At 46.6% G+C, this 19,467-nt stretch overlaps 2 protein-coding genes and 1 long non-coding RNA gene across 3 annotated transcripts; all 3 read left to right on the forward strand.

Moving 5' to 3' along the window:
* The first annotated feature begins 184 nt into the window (after window positions 1-184).
* Window positions 185-939, forward strand: LOC121594246. The gene is made up of 3 exons (XR_006004928.1): window positions 185-301; window positions 393-449; window positions 535-939. It is a non-coding gene; the product is annotated as an uncharacterized LOC121594246 (long non-coding RNA).
* A 354-nt stretch (window positions 940-1,293) lies between these two features.
* Window positions 1,294-3,610, forward strand: LOC121594245. The gene has a single exon (XM_041917302.1). The coding sequence runs from the start codon at window positions 1,910-1,912 to the stop codon at window positions 2,792-2,794; it is 885 nt and encodes a 294-aa protein (XP_041773236.1). The 5' UTR covers window positions 1,294-1,909; the 3' UTR covers window positions 2,795-3,610.
* Window positions 3,611-15,124: 11,514 nt separating this feature from the next.
* On the forward strand, window positions 15,125-15,795 carry LOC121593171. Its single transcript, XM_041915314.1, has 2 exons — window positions 15,125-15,334; window positions 15,423-15,795. Exons 1-2 carry the CDS (start codon window positions 15,224-15,226, stop codon window positions 15,681-15,683), a joined length of 372 nt encoding a protein of 123 aa, XP_041771248.1. The 5' UTR covers window positions 15,125-15,223; the 3' UTR covers window positions 15,684-15,795.
* Window positions 15,796-19,467: the final 3,672 nt, after the last annotated feature.

Below are 19,467 nucleotides of genomic sequence, written 5' to 3' on the forward strand. Positions count from 1 at the left end.
CAACACTAATGCGCGTTATCACGTAGTAAAGTTGATACTGCAGAAAACAGCTTCTAATTTGACTGAACGCCATTCGTTTGAAATCATGGCATGCTTGCTGTGTGAAGTGTATTGACGGTTTTTAGTGGGAGAGAGACCGAAGGAAGCCATGCATCTCTACTTTCAAATTAAACGTTAAATCTTATCAAAGAATGACATGTTTCCTTCTGTTAGAAATGCTATTAGAAAAGCCGTATCCCAAAAGCTGAAAATTAAAAACATTTAAAAACGCTTTTCAAATGAAAGCTGACGACCTAAAAAGGTAAATACATATGCCCACCATTTCCATGTAATGTATCATCATATGCAAAAGTCGAACACATTTAATAGCACATCGTTTCCACTTTTTTTAGGGCAATACCGCTGACATACTTCCGAGCGCTTCTATTTTTGGTGGAAATAATCGCCCAGTAAGTAGATTGGCACTTGCTAAAAAATAGAGCTACCACCCCGTGCGGCATCAAAAATCCCCCTCCTTCTTAATCTCGCCACCAGCACCACCAACGTGTGATTGATAAGAGGCTGTATGAATTGTGTTTTCTCCGCGCCTAAAATTAGGTCAAAACGCACCCGCACAAATCACGCAATGAGCCACACTGCTGACTTCAATCTGATTGCTTCCGAGCTACTGCTGCTGGTGTTCTCGCGTTCTCAATTTCGAATTATTATGTGCCTACGGAGGCAAATGTTGGTTACGGTATGATTTCTCTACTTGCCGCGACCCGCATCCCGCTAGCCGTTCTGGGAATTTCGCGCGCCCCACGGAGCCCCGCAGCCACCAATGCCGCCAGATCGTGATTATCTAATGCGTTCGGTTGGCGGTTGTTTTCCACATTAAAACTAGCGCTACGATTGTTAGTCGCGGCGGGATGCAGCATATATTTGTGTAAATAGGTTAACTGGGACAATTTAAACCACGGCGAAGATGGTGAAATAGAGCCTAAAGGATTTAAATGCGGGTCTTTTTTTCTCTCTCTCTCTCTCTCTCGTTCTCTACTCCACCACTGCGAGGAACAGCGGAACTCCAGCGTCGCGCAGTTGCAGCAGATCGTTCACCATTGCACCTTCCACCCCCACCCGTCAGCAACAAGAGAGAAGTCTTCCCCAACCACACATCGAACTGATTTCCAGTGTTCGGCGTTAACTTTAGCCGCTTCCTTCCTCCTTAGGAAGCCGTACTGCTTTGGAGGCATTGTGCATTGTGCTTTGCGCCCCGTTCCAGTGCCACCGCGATGGCATCAGCCGCGTGATCAGACCCTCTCCCATGACGACCAACCCCATCCAAAGGAAGTTAGTTTTTTGCTGTTGTTGTTGTTGCCGCGAAGCCATATGCTTTCACTCTCACTTCGGTATCACTGTGCAGCAGCAGCGGTCGGGACGTCGCAGCATCCGAAGCATCCTTCCGGAGCGCCGTTTCGGGAGCGTTCGGGTCGGTTCGTGTGCTCTATGTACGCGTTCGGTTTCGGCGGTTCGGAAAACTCTATATAAGACGACCATGCTGAGGGAAGCTTTACATTCAGTTGTTAGTCTGGGCAGCAGTTGAACTGGGAGCTTTCATACCTGGGAAATTACAGCAAAGCAGAGCAGAGGAGACTGAGTGTGTTGGAATTGACGAGCCAAACCGAACCGAACGAACAATACAATTCTTCTTACACAAATCACCATCGTGGAATCGGATACAAACCAAACTATGTGTGTGTGTGTTTTTGTGTGATACGAAACATAAAAGTGAGCGTGAGGAAACAAAGAGACATTTTTGCGTGGACTTGTCTCACGCGTAACAGTGAGTCCCGTAGAATAGAGACACTTTTGTGAGGAGTTTGAAGAGTGTGTGAGCGTGGTGTTTGCTATTGAACGGAGCTTCGAGAACATGATGATGACGCTGGACAAACTGGACACGGGCAGCAACGGGCGCCACAGGCGCCACGCCGAGAGCAGCACGCCCGAGCCAATGGACGGGTACTACATCGACATACCGACCCCGTCCACGCGCAGCGTCTCGCCCATGTCGGCGTCCGTTTCGCCCGGCAAGGAGAAGTCGTTCAGCTTCTTCAAGAGTGTGTACCGCAAGATAAGCCTCAAGTCGCAGGACGCCGACGAGCTCGATCAGCTCGGTGTGCACGGGGAGGACGAAGACTCGCGCAGCTCGTCCGTCGATTCTTGCTCCTCGATCAGTGACCACCAGCAGCAGCAGCAGCAGCAGCACCAGCAGCGGGACCACCAGCCAACGGGCAGCAAGCGCCCCAGCGGCCGTAAGCTCCAGCTGCAGCTCTCCAACCAGGCCCTCTCGAGTGCGTCCAGCGATTCGGGCGTCAGTGGCGAAACGGGCCCCAACACCAACAAGCGAAGCGACGATGGCCGGGAAGAGGGTGAGCAGAGCGGCGCGGAAGGGGCGAAGGAAAACCGGCGCAAATCGAGACGCTCGTCCGTGCTGCGGCTGCTGGAAAGCTTAGCGATTAATGCACCGATCCGGTCGCGATCGCTGTCCTGCAGCAACAGCTCGGTCAACAATCTGCTCCACCTGAAGGGCCGTGAATCGAGGGCTGAGTCGAAGTGCTCACTGTTCAGCACCAGCAGTGCCAACAATGGAGCCAATGGAGGTGGCGGTGAACGATTGAGCAAAGAGTCGAACAAACCACCGCCCAAGAAGATCCTGCGCCGGCCCGTCTCCTACACGTATCTGCGCGGCATCTCCGGTTTGCCGACGCAGCGAGTGCCACGATCGTCGGTCTGCTGCGGCTACTATGGCCGCTGAAGAGCTAGCCAGAGTGTGTGTGAGTGAAAGCGCCGGTAGAAACACCATATCATTACTGTTTCCGTCTACTAAGCCACGGAAATGTGAAACGAAAAAAAAACACAGAACTGAAAAGAAAGTGAAGAACGAAGCGCGTGAGTTCTTGCACCAAAACTAAGACAACAATTGGGATCACTGATACATAAGTTTTCTAAATTAGTAGAGCGAGCGTTGATGGGGGTTTCGAAGGGTTGGCGCGGCCGGAGACGCCATGTACCTTAGTAATAATAAGCAAACAAGCAAAAAGGAAAGGACACAGAATCACAACGCGCTTTCGGTCTCTTTAGATCTTCGCAACTACTGCCTACTGCTTGCACATTCCTTCCCCCACTCGCCATTTTGTCACACCGAAATGCAGATACATTGTAAAATAATACGGGCACACTACCCTGCCTCCGACCTTACTGAGACAAAACTATTTGCGATAAAAAGTGCAATTATTCTTACTCGATCGGAGACACGCGACGGGCGACGGGTTGAGTGGAGGCTCCGGGCAACTGTAGTGTTGAACGATTCTCTTATGATACGATCGTAGCTTCCTTTTCGCAGTTCGATTAGGCAAACGAAGGGTGCAGCGAGCGAGATGTAGGATTCGTTGACTTGTGCATTAGAGAGAAAGAGAGAGAAAATCAAACTATCGTTAAAGTAAGAGTTAGAGTTAGAGCTATCGGGCCAAAAACTATATGGCGACGCAAAGAAAGGTGTAAATGCCTCTGCGGCAATAGAAACAATTGTCCAAGTGGAGGGTTTTTTGTAAATAAATATTTAAAAATAACAATTTAAACTAAAGCAAATAGACATTGTGTACTTTGTACGTAGACAAACAAATATCCGAAATTCAACTTTGCTGCTGTTATATATTTATGTCTTTTTTTATTTTATTTTTGTAAGCTTTCGTGTCTGCTACTTTGTGGAAAAAATAGTTCGGACCAGTTCCATATCCCAAATATGTCCTTTGTTCAGTTGTTCAAACTGTTTGCATATTCGCCTCTAAGATCATACGAAAGAACTAAAACGCTGAATAATTAATGAACCTAAAGATTGAAGAATTGATATTCTGATCAATTGAAGAGCTAAGGAACTACTAGAGTATGGAACGCTTCAAACTACTTTCCATTCAATATTGTTCACGGATCTCGTCGACCTTAAAACAACTGTTGGTTCCTACCATCATTTGAAGATTCAGAAGTGGGTTCAAAGTCTTCAAAACACGGGCGGATTAAGCATAACGGAAGCCCTAGACGGTAAGACTAGTTGAGGCTCCCTGTAAATGAGGTGGGTTGGTACTGGCATGGAACTTGCTGTAGGGAGATTGAACTTACTTACTTACTTATCCGGCGCTACAACCGTTTTGCGGTCTTGGTCTGCCTCAGGAGTGTCCGAAATCGCTCACGGTCTAGCGCCTTCGTCTGCCAGTCCGTTAACCCAGCCTTAATGGCGGACGCCTCCACGCCATCTTGCCACCTCAGTTTGGGCCTACCACGCCTCCTTTGTCCTTGTGGACGGCCTAAAAAGACTTTACGTCCGTTTCCATGCGTACAACATGGCCAGCCCACCGGAGCCTGGCGAGCTTGATACGCTGCACAGTGAGGTGACAGTGAGGTCGCCGTACATCTCGTATAGCTCGTCATTATAGCGGCTCCTCCATCATCCTTGCACACGTACGGGGCCAAGCATCCTTGTGACCATCTTCCTCTCGAACGCGGCTAAGAGAGTTTCGTCAAATTTGGACAGTGTCCATGTCTCAGAGGCGTATGTGAGTACCGGAACTATATAGGTACTATATAGTCCCAGCTTCGTCCGTCGCGACAGGTTCTTTGAGGTGAACTTAAAATTCACAATCACAGGCTCTAAAATTGTTGCATGCGGTGGGGGTGGGGTTTGCAGATGATTCGCTAGCCTCGGGGCCCCAACGTCCATCCTTCCGGGGGCCCTTGTCGCTAGTACTCTGTCCCTACGGCATACTATAGACTAGCGATCTGCGGGGCCCCTAAATTGGCGGAGCCTAAGGCGACCGCCTAGTCCGCCTACATTTAGATCCGCCACTGCTTCAAAATGATTGATTTTCATAAGAAAAAAAAAGTCGTATGGTATGGCATGTACGGTTTATAAAGCGGCATGTGTATCACTACTCCTCTACATATTAGAGTTCTCTCAACAGCTCAGAACTTAGCCATATCGAACCAAAAAAAATCTTACTTAAATGACGGATGTATATTGCAACTTAAATTAAGTTATCCATTAAGACTTAACAGCATTTCTGTCGTGGGTTCAAGCACAGAATGAACTGTCCCTCCGTAGCAAGGACTGACTCTTCGGCTGCGTGGTACTGCATAAGTCCCACCAAAGCTTGCGTTGGCCGGCATGGCCGCATAGGGCGTTACGCCAGGTAAAAGAAGAATAAAGCAATCCCTACTTAATTTGAAGGCATCTTGAAGGGTAGACTAATTGGGTCGAAGTGAAATAATTACTCATTCTGTAAATACTCAAACTACACAGGATAAAGGAATCACTTCAACACTGTAGCCAAATAGAGTAAAAAGTTCAAAACAAGTGAACATATGAGCTTAGATTGGAACTACAGCGTTACGGACCATGTTTAGATTTCACTGATGTTTGCCTTAAACCACTGTGGGTCTTACTATCTTCGAGTTTCAATTTTAAGTACTGTTAGAGACAAAACGACTTCACTTTTTGCTCACCAGCGGTTACAGACTTTGCATAAGCAGGTACTCGCCTTAAAGCCTTCATTTAAGCCAGTTACCTTAATCCCCGCAACATATAATCCATTAGACTTTAGAGGCGATTAATCAATCATTCTTCTCTTAACCAAATTGTATATTATAATTTAATAAAGAGCGCTCTCGCACCAAGCACCAGCAGCAGATGAGTTATTGAATAAATTTTGATAACTCTACATCCCTAACGCCGCTCCACAGAAGCATGGGGAGGGGAATAAAAATAGACTTTGGTTGTTTGGTCTAACGAGCATAATTGCTGAAGTGACCCTGACGAGCGTAACGACGACCGCAATAGGTGAGATGATGCCATCTTACCTGCAGCACCGCTGAAGATCGGCAAAAGATCAAGCGGGTCAGATAAAACCGTTTATCCCCGAACACAACACGGGTGTCGTGACGCAAATCGGAAGTCAACTTCCAATATGACGACGCAAAAGCCAACCCCGAGCGGGGGCTTAGCGTTAAAACGTACGGTTAACTTTTACCTCCCGAAGAATTGTGGGGGAAATGCGGCGGAAAAACTAAATACGCAGGAGTACATGGCAGACGCCTAAGATGCGAGTACGCCAAGAGGACAGAGAAATAAAGCCACAAAACCATGCTAGCTAGAAGAAAACAATTACACTGACAAAACAAAAATTTGCTTATCTAATACGCTACGCTGTCCAAGCAGTTCCGAGGTACTTCAGTTGCCAGCAGCAGCAGCAGCAGCAGCAGTAGGAGGAAGTGGTTTTGTCGTCATCTTTTTTCTGCATGTTGTCCGGCCGGAAAAGTTTCCCGAGACAAGGGAGAACGACAAAAACCCGCAAAAAAAACAACAATACAACACAACCTCATCCCGTAGACGAAGGACGACGTTGATGACGACGCGCATCCCGTCGAGCAAGTGGAATAGAGCGTAGTTGCTAAAAGTAAGGTACAGCAACATGATAGGAAGAGTAGAGAGAAAACATGCAAATGACGACGTAAATGAACGTTGACGAATCGCATTAGAGGGGGGAAAAACCAAGTGAAAGTAACGCAGTAACGAATCAACACACACAAAAAAAGCTCCGAACACCCACTTGCAGAAGGGCAATTTCCGCGAATTTTCCTCAAATTCAGCAACGAGAATAAACGAAAGAGAGAGAGAGTGGGGGGGGGGGGGGAACATTATGAGCTTCTTGCGAGAGGGTGGAAACGGACAGACACCCAGCCACTGAATCAACGTCCTAATTGAGAGCGTTTGAAATGAAATTGATAACCGAAACTGTGTCCGCCCGCAGACGGGATCGATATCGAGGACCGAGCTTTTCAATATCCGGTCGATAGCTTATCAGAAAAAAAACATTGAAGAAGAGAGTAGCATAAAAACACACTCACGCACACACACAGAACGAAAAGGGACAGAAAGCAAATTCCGGCAAAGAATAAAGTCGCCCTGTCATTCTGGCCCGTTTCATTCATCCGTCATCGTCCGGATCTCTGCTGCGGGGCCTGTTGGGTACGAGATGTTCATGTTGGAATGTTGAACCGATTGCTAAAAATAAACTATACCAAAATGTTCAATATTTTGATCCAAAAATATGACCCATTCCGTCCTTTTTGCCCTTCATCCCATACCCGATTTCCTTTCCCGAGAGGCGCACGCCTCTTCGCTCAACAGCAGAAAGGTAAACATTTCCCATCATCGGAATGTGTGCGGCAAAGCTGGGTGCCATTGAAGCAAGCCCAAAAACGCAAGGGTTAGAATTTACGGCACCGAGCTTTACGGCACCAATTGGGGGGAAAGCTGGTTAAGAGATTGTGCCATCACACGCCACACAAACAAGAACGCCTTGTCAATGGAGCGTGGACGGAAAAACAAGGAAGCAGGCAGGTCAAAAATAAAATCCCACTCTAACCGTTCGCGCGGCGCCATCGTTTGCTGAGATGGCCCTAGGGAAGGTGGTTTGAGAGTAAAAAGGATATTGCAAGCGTTTAAAATAGCACCCCACAGAGCGTAGATCGGTCGGTCACAGATTCGTCTTTGCCGATAGTGTGTGGAAGCAGAAGGCCTCCGCAAGAAGAACCCTTTTCTGTTTCGCTGGTTCGCTGGCCAGAGACAGCTGGAGCGATCCAGTGACGTCTAATTAAATTAGCATCCCAGACGGATGTACTACGGGCTCGGTGAGTGGCTTTGTGGTGAAACCGACCACCTGGGATGTGTCGCGCACCTGTTGTGATGTGTGTAAAAACGGGGTTGCAACACACTAGAGAGAGAGAGAGAGATTTTATGGGAATCGCATCATTGAACCATGGGCAGGGATGTATTTTAGGTTGTAGCAAGGGTAGCCGTAGAGTTTGGAAGAGTTCGTTTTGATTGTAGGGAAATCTGATGCTGATCGGATTGAATTCATGGATGTTCCATACTAACATTTTGATGTTGTTTTGGACCTCTTGGTAGCAGGTTAAGAGGCTTTCCGCGTGTGATAAATGTAGCAGCTCTGTGAGCTGTAGGCCTTAAGAATTAGCTTAGACAGACTTACAGGGTTTCCCACGATTTATTGGTTGGTTCCCATCAAATTTTGGTGGGTTCCCATATTTTTTTGGTGCGTTCCCACGATTTTTTGGCCGTTTCCCAGAATTTTTTGGTCTAATTGCATTGATATCCAATCGGAAAATACCAATAAATTATGGGAACGAACCCAAAATCTATGAGATACGATGAAAAAATCGTGGGAACGCATCAAAAAATCATGGCAATTGACCAATAAATCGTGGGAAATCCTGCAGAACTGTAAAAACTGAATTATTGTGTGGTGTCTTCGTATTAAATAGTTGATGGTTAAGGCATTTGGACAATGGTTTGTCTCCATTTTTTTGGTCACTATTCTGTCCTCTTTTTCATCAGCTGCCACGTGAGGCCTGAAGGTCTCAAGGAGCATCGAGAAAGGGAACCCATTCTTCGCTCACAACGGAGTTAACTTCGCAATCTTTCTATGGGCTAGAATTCTTCATACAACTTCCCGTTGGAGTCTTCAGAAAGGCCTAGGTTCGGGTAATCACTTAGGTCCTTCACTGGTGTAATTCCGCCACTGCTAAGAAGGCAGAACTCCGAATAAGATCTATTACGACAGGAGTAAGAACTAGTCATGGGAAAAATGATTCTTTTTAAAGATCAGGTGCGGTCCAGTTCGCTCAGTGGAATGAACTGAACGCGTGCGGTGATTCTTTCGCACGCCTGAGGTGCGGTACGTTTTTAAATATCGATTATATGCTGCAAAAATATCCAAACGATTTATTTTATTTTTTTTATAAAGTTACATTTACAAACATAGAAAAAGGAAATCAAAGTTGTTTTAATGCTCATGTAAACTTTAAATTTATCACGATTTGTTTTATTTCCTTATATCATTATTCATTTTGTGTTCTACTCGTTTAAAGTATTTTTTATAAAAATGTAACTTTATCGCCGTTCAAAACAACGGATTCATAACCCTCATTCAATTAATCGTACCGTTTAATAAACTGTGGTTAACTATAGTCCATGAGGAGAATCTTCTTCATAAATTCAGAGCCGACATCGGGTGCTTCAAACTTATGGAAAATTACCTGCAGTTTCGGTCTGATGAAAAAAAACTACTAGAGCGAGAGTGTATTGCTATTTTGCGGAACGGGAAAGAAGACATGGATAACAGAAGCTTTCTCGTTCTATTTAACACACTATCAGATCGAAAAAGCATGCTGATTTTCTGAGTAGGAGAATGAACTCCGCACCGCGTGCGGTGGTTTGTTGCACACTTTCATGATCGGTATGGAGAGTTTCCGCACGGAGAACCAATACCGCACCGCTAGCGTGCGGAGATGTATCGCACACATTCATAGTCGGCGCGGAGAACGTCCGCACAAAGAATCATTACCGCACCGCTAGCGTGCGGAGATGTATCGCACACATTCATAGTCGGCGCGGAGAACGTCCGCACAAAGAATCATTACCGCACCGCTAGCGTGCGGAGATGTATCGCACACATTCATAGTCGGCGCGGAGAACGTCCGCACGGAGAATCAATACCGCACCGCTAGCGTGCGGAGATGTATCGCACACTTTCATAGTCGATAGGGAGAGCATCCGCACGGAGAATCAATACCGCACCGCTAGCGTGCGGAAGAATCATTTCCATTTATCTGGCGGTGCGGTACTCGTTCACTCAGTGTAAAGATTGGAATGAATCATTCAGTTCTGATTCATTTTGCCCATGTCTAGTAAGAACATGACTGTATGGACTTATTCTTAAAAAAGTCTGAATCATACTAAATCGTTGACGAATCTTGCATCTTTTTCTCCAACATTTGTTGAACAATCGATGTTCAATATCTCCGTTATGTCCCGTTAGGCGACCCGCGTCAACTCGAACAACTCAATAACAAGCCCGTCACGGGTTCAAGCCTACAATGGATCGTCCTTCCGCGGCAAGGATTTGACTATCCGGCTGCGTGGTAATGAATTCAGTCTCGAAAGGTTGTAAAGGCCGGCATGTCCTCGTAGGACGTTACGCCAAATAGAAAAATCTCCGTTACGTACATGACAATCCAGTTTTAGAATGAGAGAAGTAATAAACATTACAAGTAGCACTAAGAGCTGTAATATCCTTCTATTGCTTGGAGTTCAAGATGTATTTAAATGACTAGATATTTCTACAGCTAATACCAAACCATTTCCATTACACTTCTATGCATGTTCATTTGATGCCCATTTGCTAACCCCACAAAAGCGCCCCTTCAAAAAAGGGCACCCCAACTCTCCCATCAACCCCAAGCTGTAAAGTGAAATCTAATAAGCGTTGCTTTTATTTTTAGCAAGCACTTTAGCGACAGCAACATTGCCGAGATTAAGCTGCTCTTCATCAATAAATCATATTGATGGAGAAACCCTCCCTCTCCCTCCTCCACGTCCAACGCCCTCCAAGAGCACCGCCAGAATACTTCCGGACAGGCGTTGGATAAGCCGTTCAAGAGCGGTCCGGTACGACCGATCAGTCTGCTCGATGAGGGAACACCACTTAATGTGTCTCCCAGGCTTGGCTCCCAGGCCACCGATTTGGCACTAATTTTACACGGTGTGGTGGTGCTGGTGGATGAGTATAATTTCCATTAGCGAGGCAGCAGATGCTTTTCGAGCCGTCCTGACCTTTTGGCTGCCGCGCACAAAGCGAATGTGACGGCACACGAAACTTTGTCGAAACCCAAATGCTTTTACGTCGGTTTCGGGGGGGGGCGTTCGGAAAGCGTAAAGTTTGCTGCACAAACCGAATCAAATCAGCTCGGCATCAACCTTCGGATGACCTCATGTGCTGTGTCGTCGCTGGTGTCGTTCGGCGGTGAGAGTTCTTTTCATTTAGCTTGATGAATAACACGATTCGATTCGGGGGAACGACGCGAGAAAAGAATCTTCTCGACACGTAGGTAAACGAAGGAAACGAAAAGGGAAAGTACAACCAAGCACTCTCGTGCTACATAATGTATGAATAGCGTGCCATTTTTTATTCACCATTTCGTCCCCTTTGGATGTATGGTTTGTATGTGAAATCAATGACAAAGGTACAGCAAGGTACAGCAACAAGAAAGGACTGCCTTTGGAGTGCTAAAAAGAGGGCCTCATTTACGCAAACCAGAACCTTTTCCGTGCTAAAATATTATAATTCAATTACCATGCTGTCATGGACACACGCAGAAATGCATGACATCAGCACAAGAGATGTGGAGGGAAGGAGCAGAGAAAAACAAACATATGAAAACATCATCCCAAAAGGCTAACTTCAGTGTTTTGACAAAGCTCAAGCTCACCGGTTCAAAAGCTTTCGCAACCGAGTTGACAAAGATTCTGCAAAAGCGCAAATTCCTCCCCAAAAGGTCACTTTTGAGACTCAGTCCGCTCTGCATCTCTGCACTCAGTTTTTCCTTCTTTTTTCCTTATTAGTTTTTTGTGTGTTTTCTTGGAAGCTACCTTCCCCCTGGGGGATAGCACAGTGCCGCCAAGAAGGCAAACGCCAATCGCGTAATGGTGTTATTATTTTCCCGGAGCGCTTCCTGTTGCGGCTGGTGCTGCTGCTGCTGCTGCGTATCCGAGAGCTGATGCGAAAACCTTGAGATCCACGGGAAAGACAACTGATTGGGTGCTATTTTTAGTCTCCGTCTTCTCCGTAGCGCATCAAATTGACTGATATGTTTATATTTTCGGGCCAGTATCATTTTTCCACTCTGTCTCTCTCTCTCTCTCTCTTTCTCTGTTTCTCGCTCTGTCGTGTGGCTGCTTCCTTTCATCCTGCTCAATCCCGCACGCAGGATAAACAATCTTAAAACAACAACTTTGCAAGGGGGATGGAAGGATGACGAAGATTATGGGCCAGTCCCGTGCCACCGTTTCCCGGGTGCGACCATCCATCGGGTTTTATCAAAACAAAATACAGAAATTCGCATACGAAGCGAAAACAATCTGCTCCGTTCGATCGAGCACTTCGAGGGTGCAACCAGGGAAAGGAAGCAAAGGACTCGCTGCAATAGAGCGTTGTGTGTACTGGCTGATGTTTTTCAATGACAGCGCCCACACGCAAAAACGCTGAACGCTTTTGCCATTGACCACGTTTCTGCCATATTGGCGGCGGTGGTAACGGTTCGTGGCACAACACGCGGTTTTGCGCGGTTCTGCCTCGTGCCCGGAAGGGACCGTTTCGTTTGGTGGACCAGCCAGCCAGCCAGCCAAAGAGCTGGACCGAAGGTGGCAGGTAACCGATTGCTCGATTGAGACACATCGGCACGGAAATTGTATCTCCCCCCCCGTTTGAGGGGAGGATATTATTAGGACCATCAATTACACTCCAAGTTGCGTGATCGTCTCTCCGATCGGTGGTCTAGCAAGCACGAAGAAACTTAATACTGAAGATACTAACACACACACACACACACATACTCATGTTCGCGTAACCCGCCCGTTGCACAATCCGGTTCACTGTGTGGTAAAACCCGTGCACCGGACACACACACACACACACACACACACACACACACACACACACACACACACACACACACAGTCCACCCGGAGTCTCACGCTGCCCTGCCTGGCTCAAAAAAAGGGATACAACGTGCTGTACGGCAGGACGAACATGCTGTGTTACGCCGATGTTGCCGACACTGTTGCCGTTGGTAACGGGGCGCGTATATGCGCGTATAGGCTCACGCTGAAAGCAGCTGCGTAAACATGTGCACGGGAACAGGTTCGGTGGAGGAAAGTGCCTGGGAAGAGAATGCGTGTGTGTGGCGCGGATTGAAGCAAATTGAAAACTCAAAGCAGCGCTGTATCGTCGTCTCCCGGGACGGGAAGAAAAGACAGGCAGCTAATTTTAAGCATCTTCACTACAATGTGGCCAGCCCGGCCTGCGCCTGTTTGTAGGCACCGTGCAGGAAAACGTTTCCATTCCGGGGGGCCGCGCAAGGAAGCATATCCTGTGCTGCGTATATGCGTTTGCTGAAAAGGATTGTGCGATGATGGGTTGTGCCGTCTTCACAACGTGACCATTCGTCATTACCCGGCTGGAAGAATCGGAGGGGATGGAAGTTGGTTGTTTGTGTAGCTTCTTTTGCGATTCACCGGATGCTGGTGAGGCACATAATTGCTACCGACCGAAGTCCATGACTTTCGTTTCGTTTTGCAGACATAATTTTCAGAATTTAATTTGGCGTCTTACAGACAGCTTTGCAGGTGGTGGTTGGGTTCCCTCCTTCCTGTGTTATTCAATTCATGGTACATGGCCGTCTGGAAATAGACTTGCCAATTGTTGCAGCCCGAAACTAACCTCGCCACTAATGAGACTTCAAATTGCTTTTTCTCAAAACGTGAATTACACAAGCTAAAAATAAAAACAACTTCCTCGTTTTTTGGCCACTCCCTTTGCTTGCACTTCACAGCACTGCGGCCCACAAATGAAGGCCCATTTTCTTGCGGTTCCAAATCAACAGACTCCTAGGATGCGTTGCTGTGGGAGTGAGTTACCTATTACCCATTGCCCATGGCAACGATTAGACAAAGTGTAGCAATGCTGTGGTTTGCCGTAGAGCAGATGATATTCACGCAGTGCCCGCCAGGGTCGATGACTGCAGGTGATACGCGATACACTAAAGCTGGCGGGATTGGCGCGCCCATTTTCGAACCCCATTTTTTTCGGAAACTGTAATCGGAAACTGTTTTGGCGGTCGCCATGACAAACACTCAAACACACACAGTACATTTCGGGGATATTTATCTGTTTTTCTTGTGGCGAGAGTACAAGAAAAAGAGGCGGTAATGCTCATTTGATGGTGGAATATGATTCTTGCTGATGCCCACCTAAACTGGTTGGTCTAGGTCGGGGATTGTAGTCAAAGAGATACGATAATAAGGTAATTTTTTAGCTCCAATAGACGATGCTTATAGTAACGGGAGTGTCCTACTGTTTGATGTTTGTACTTCGAAATTATCGCTCATCGCTGCGAAGATACATACGAACATACGAAGAGTTGGCGGCAAAAGGAGCTTAAGTATTAAATTGAAGTAGCTACCATGTCCTCCCCAAAAGTCTGAGTATGTAAGCCTCTCGTTCAATTGATAGAATGTTAGCTGATATGCGCTTCTGAAGTTCTTTAACAGACTTCCTATTTATGATACTCACAGAAGATGTATTATTTTGTTGCTATAGAATCAGTTGTCTCCAAAATAGTACATCTTGACCTCTTGATAAACATCCCACAAAAATAAAGGTACTTCTTCTCCCAAACAAAATAGATCCAATCATAATCTTTCGACGTCCCAAGCATTCTTCCAGAAGTTCATGGATCATCTCAGACCCATAATAGACACGTAACTAGCAAACGAGCGCTGACATAAGTCTAATCTGTTTAGCCCAGTTCATTAAACCGTCCTGTGTGTTCTCACATTCCGGCCACGTGTCATCCGGGGCCCAGTACAAAGCCCTAGGTAACACTGTCCTTACACAACCTTCACTTTCAGACAGGCCCAATCAAACGGGCATGTTAATAACCTCGCGCGCAGGACTGCCTACCTGCTGCTTCAGGGACGTTCCTTCACATCCCAGCCAGCCGTAGCTGCAACCATCCCCCGTGCAATCACACACGTACCCGTAGGTGGACAGCAGAAGTGGCTTCAATCGATTCAATGTATCGCATCCAGCTGACAAACTGACCGACAGGGCGGTTCGTGTGACCCAATGTGGCTGCACATTTCATGGTCACCGAAGCTCACCCTCACCCCAAAACCGGAGTGCTGCCCTTGAAGTGGAGCTTTCGGTTAACCGAACCTAAGGTCACTGCGGCGCGACAAACAAACCCGCACCGAAGTCGAATCCCGGCCGCGAAAGGGAACACCCTCGAATAGTAAGCGATAAAACGGGGCAGTTATTACGTGCTATGCTCGGCTTCCCGGTTTTGGGGTGCGCGGTTCAGGTTCGCAGTGCGCAGTGCTCGTGCGTATACGTGAGCTGCATGCGGTCGAGTCATTGTAATCGTAGGCCAGTGTAGACACCAATGAAGGCAGAGTGGGAGAGCACTGTTTTGGCTGTTCAATTATGAACAGACCGATTAAATCAAACCGATCGAACGGTGCGAGTCTTCATTTTTAAGACAGTATAAATAATTAATGCAACCAACCAGCAAGCATCAGTCAGTGCCATTCGCTACACTAGCAAACTGCTCCAGCCAGCTCAACTGCAAAACAACCAACAGCAACCGTATCAAAATGAACAAGATTGTAAGTTAATTTGTTTGGAAAATACGAAACGAAGAGCGAAACCTCTTCTAACCGTGCATGCTTTCTTCCTCCGCGTCTATTTTCTCAGATCTGCCTGCTTGTTGTGCTTGCCGTCGCCGGATGTGCCTGGGCCAAGCCCGAACCGAAACCGGACCTCCTCGCGTACAATGTGGCCGGTGTGCCGGTCGTTGCCGCTGCTGCTCCCGCCGTCGCTAGCTATGCGACCGTTTACGAGCAAACGTTCCACGGTAACCTGGCGCCGGCCGCATACGTTGCCTACTCTGCCTACGATCCGTACCTTTCCGCCGTGCCCGTACCCGTCGCTGCCCCCGTACTGCTGCGCAAGTAAAAGCTGAAAGCCAAGAAGCTTTGCTGCAAACACCCGACCAAAGCTTATGTTTGTAAAAAAAAAGAGTGCTGTTATTTTTCTGAAATGAAGTTACCGTGAGTTACAATGCTTAGCCGAAGGTTTCTTTTTCGTACTGTATATTGATGACAAGGGGCATACGGGTAGTTTATTCGATAGCTGTGTTGGCTCCAATAAGACCGGATGGAATCGATTCCCAGCCAGACTGTTACCGCATAGCAATGACTGATTATCCGACTAATATACAATCTAGAATCATGGTTCATTATGTTCAGTTGGTCAGTTTGTGTTAAATGCAAAATTTTAAGTACATTGATATAGACAATAAACACCAGAAAGGAACAACATTGTGTGAGAAGCTTATCATCAATAGACCGGGAAAGCTGTGGAACATTCTGCATACCTTTGTAGAGACTTTCAGCTATACAGTGCGCCTTATGGTATGTTTTAAAAATGTGGCATCTTATTGCATACCTTAAGGCGAACTGGAAGGCCTCACTAAGTGTGTTTATAACGTTTGGTTTAAAAGGTTTGCTGTAAATAATGACGTATTCTATGCGTATGATTCGATTCGAGTCGAAAAGAAATGGACTTCAAAGTAAAAAATTCCATTCAAAAAGCGATATCTGGATTGGAAATCTTTGCTGCTTGAACTGACCATCTGTACGAGAGTATTGCGATGTTTATACTACTATGTTTATCACTACGGGCAAACAAATAGTAATCGCTTGTATACAAGTTATTATTGGTACAAATAGAATACCTAAACAACCAAACTAAACAAGAAAAGCGTAATATGAGAACATTGTTTGCATTCCACTTATTGCGCACATGCCGATAAATACCTAAAGCTGCCCATAATTATGCCAATGTGGACATATTGGACAACAACATTTTACAGGAAATGCTTGACATAATTCTGTACAGGAAACCCGTCTCATCAAAGAGAACACCCTGATTATAATTTCGGTACCTCTGTTTTTACGAAAGAAATGCTACCCATTTCTGCGTAAGTTTTCCTTCAAAATAACACCCATAACGGCGGTGCACACCGCTCAAGACCAATCAAGCCGTTTGCGTGAACCGAGCGTGCCGCTTATTAATACATTACCGGTAAGATGACTGTACCCTCCATGTGCACTATCGAGACTGCTCGTGCCTGTGCGTGCCTTTCTGCTTTACGAATCACTGCACCACTTCGCCGAACCCGAAGCCCCGGTGTCCTTAATCAGGGGACAATAAATTAGCTCGCCCGGTTGGTGGACGGCCTGATTGGTTAGGTTCCACTCAGCAGATGAGTTTCGCGAAAAGGTCACACTGCCACAGATCAGCAAACGTACACATACATCTCTCCTTCGGTATTGTTTTGTTGCCGTACATCGAGGCAAGTATCGCCGCGACACGTACCGTACGAGGAAAAAAAGGGCAATGAATGGTGGCTTATCATCCTGCTCGCCGCTAGTGTTAAAAAAGGTGGTGTTAATGGGTTCGTTTTCAGTGGAAGAAACACTTAACGAACTACGGAGAAATAAACTGTCCTCCGAGCGCTGTCGGAAGTTCCCCCCGGTGGGATTAGTCCCTCTGGGGACAGCAGGAGCCTCAACCCGTCCGGCAGACATAACAATTCTTTGAAGTGCAATCTTTTAGCAGAGTTGCTTATTTTGCAGTTGAGAGAGGGAGAGCGTAAAAAAAGAACAAATAACGAGCAGATTGTGTTACATTTGTGTACGTGTCGTTGCTGGGGCTTAATCAAGACCCGATCTATCATCAAGACCCGCCGCGCGTTCGTGGAAGTTTGAATTGGAATTGGTTTTTGTTTGGCTTTCATTTTATGGTCGAGCAGATTCGATGAACCGGGTGCGTAAATGTTGAATTACTTCACTAGACAAACCATCTCGAACCGTGTTACATGTGTTTTATTTACCGTCCTGCCAGAGTGGCAGTAAAATTTCTAGACCAATCCTTCAAACATCACACACTCGAAGGGGCTACCCAACCTTTGGGGAGGATAAAAGTTCTTTTCCCCTATGACGTCAGACGATCCTGCTGTTACGACCCTCGCGCCGATGCTCGTCAGCGTTTTCACAACAACTTTCGTGTAAAGTAAATCTGGCAGGCTTTTGTGTGTGAGGGGTAGAGCGACGAGCCCAGCAGAGCACAGTAATCGCACTTAGAACATCCGCCACGCTGAAGGTGACACAAGATTTTGGAGGAAGAACAAAAAAAGGAAGCACAATCCACTGCTTCTCTTTGATGTTCGGGACGTGTGTGATAGTAGGTCGTAAAAGTTTGTCCGTTTGTTGCCTGTTTTTGCAAAGGCAGAGGAGCATGAACGACGAGCTGGGTTTCTGTTTTGCTAGGTAACAGTACTAAATCCGAATGGTGGGGAACGTTTTGTGTCAGTGTTTGCATAATTAAAGTTTACATTCCCCAGGCGAGCGTTTCACTTTACGGCGTGTTAGTCAGCTTTCATTTTGTATGCGGCTAAACAAGTACGAAAAGTACTTCAATGGGATTAACATCCGCTCGATACGTTTAGAAAGGCTGTCTACGGCCTCTGTCTGTTTTAGTTTTATTTGTCTGAACATTATTATCAAATATAACAAAGTTGTAAACTGCACAAGTAAAGAGCAGATTATATCTTGCAAAACGAGGTGCTTCGTGTGACTATTTTGCACGACACGACTATCATAGCAAAGTTTATAGTGAGTATCATAGTTCTTCTTCTTCTTCTTTTGGCTCAACAACCGATGCCGGGTCAAGGCCTGCCAACACACTTGTGGGGTTGGCTTTCAGTGACTTATTGATTTCCCCCCATAGCAGGATAGTCAGTCCTACGTATGGCGGCACGGTCTATTTGGGGCTTGAACCCATGACGGGCATGTTGTTAAGTCGTACGAGTTGACGACTGTACCATGAGACCGTGGTGAGAGTATCATAGTAGAGACAGGAAAATATTGCATACTTTCAGGGAACTTTAGCAGGAAAGTGTATTCAACCGCCTGAAGGTATGCAAGCTACTTGCCACTATCTGTACTACTCCACTATTCAATATCTTGAACTGGCGTCACACGAATTACATACTTTTAGGCGCATTTTCAGCTTTTTTAGCGCTTCCAAACATATTAAAAGATCGTATTTTTATTTGTGTGCCTTGTAGCATACATATATCTACCTCGCTAGTTACCCAACCATAATGGTCGCCACTGTATCTGTGCAAAAATCATCATACAAATCAATTCAGCCGCACCATTAGCTTGTAGCGATGAATCGACGAAGCAAGCAAAGGTCACTCAGTTCAATCGTCGGGGCCTGCACTACTCAAACAAATTCCAAGGTCGGGTTGACTTATGGGCGTCTCGAAACGTGAACGCTGTAAAGTTCCAGTAACGTGTTTCGCTAATTGCCGTGCAGTACAGCAGTAGCAGCAGCAGCTCGAGGGAAAAACGCACGCAGCAGCTTCCTTTTTGCCGATAAACATGAGCATCATCCATGGTGATAGCGAACAGCAGCATGCGGGCACACTGCCGACGTTCTCCGTCATATCCCACACTGCTGCACGCGTTCACGTGGGCGCGTACTCGGTACATGCCAGCTTGGGTGGCTTGGAATTTGCATCGCACCAAGAAGCCTCCCGCCAGGCGACCGTAACACGGGCCCTTAACGTGCACTGTGTTGTTAGGAGAAGGCGCTTATCATCCGGGGACCATAAATCGGCACACCATCACAACACCTCCCGCATCTTGTAACGAATCCATAAAACTGA

This window comes from Anopheles merus, chromosome 2L (genome assembly GCF_017562075.2).
Source record: "Anopheles merus strain MAF chromosome 2L, AmerM5.1, whole genome shotgun sequence".
NCBI classification, from domain to species: domain Eukaryota; kingdom Metazoa; phylum Arthropoda; class Insecta; order Diptera; family Culicidae; genus Anopheles; species Anopheles merus.

What these genes read in the sequence shown, in the direction of transcription:
- LOC121594245 (XM_041917302.1), top strand. Translation starts at nt 1,910, where the DNA reads ATGATGATGACGCTGGACAAACTGGACACGGGCAGCAACGGGCGCCAC.
- LOC121593171 (XM_041915314.1), top strand. Translation starts at nt 15,224, where the DNA reads ATGCAACCAACCAGCAAGCATCAGTCAGTGCCATTCGCTACACTAGCA. An exon ending in GTATCAAAATGAACAAGATT is followed by an intron (nt 15,335 to 15,422) that starts GTAAGTTAATTT and finishes CTATTTTCTCAG; the next exon opens with ATCTGCCTGCTTGTTGTGCT.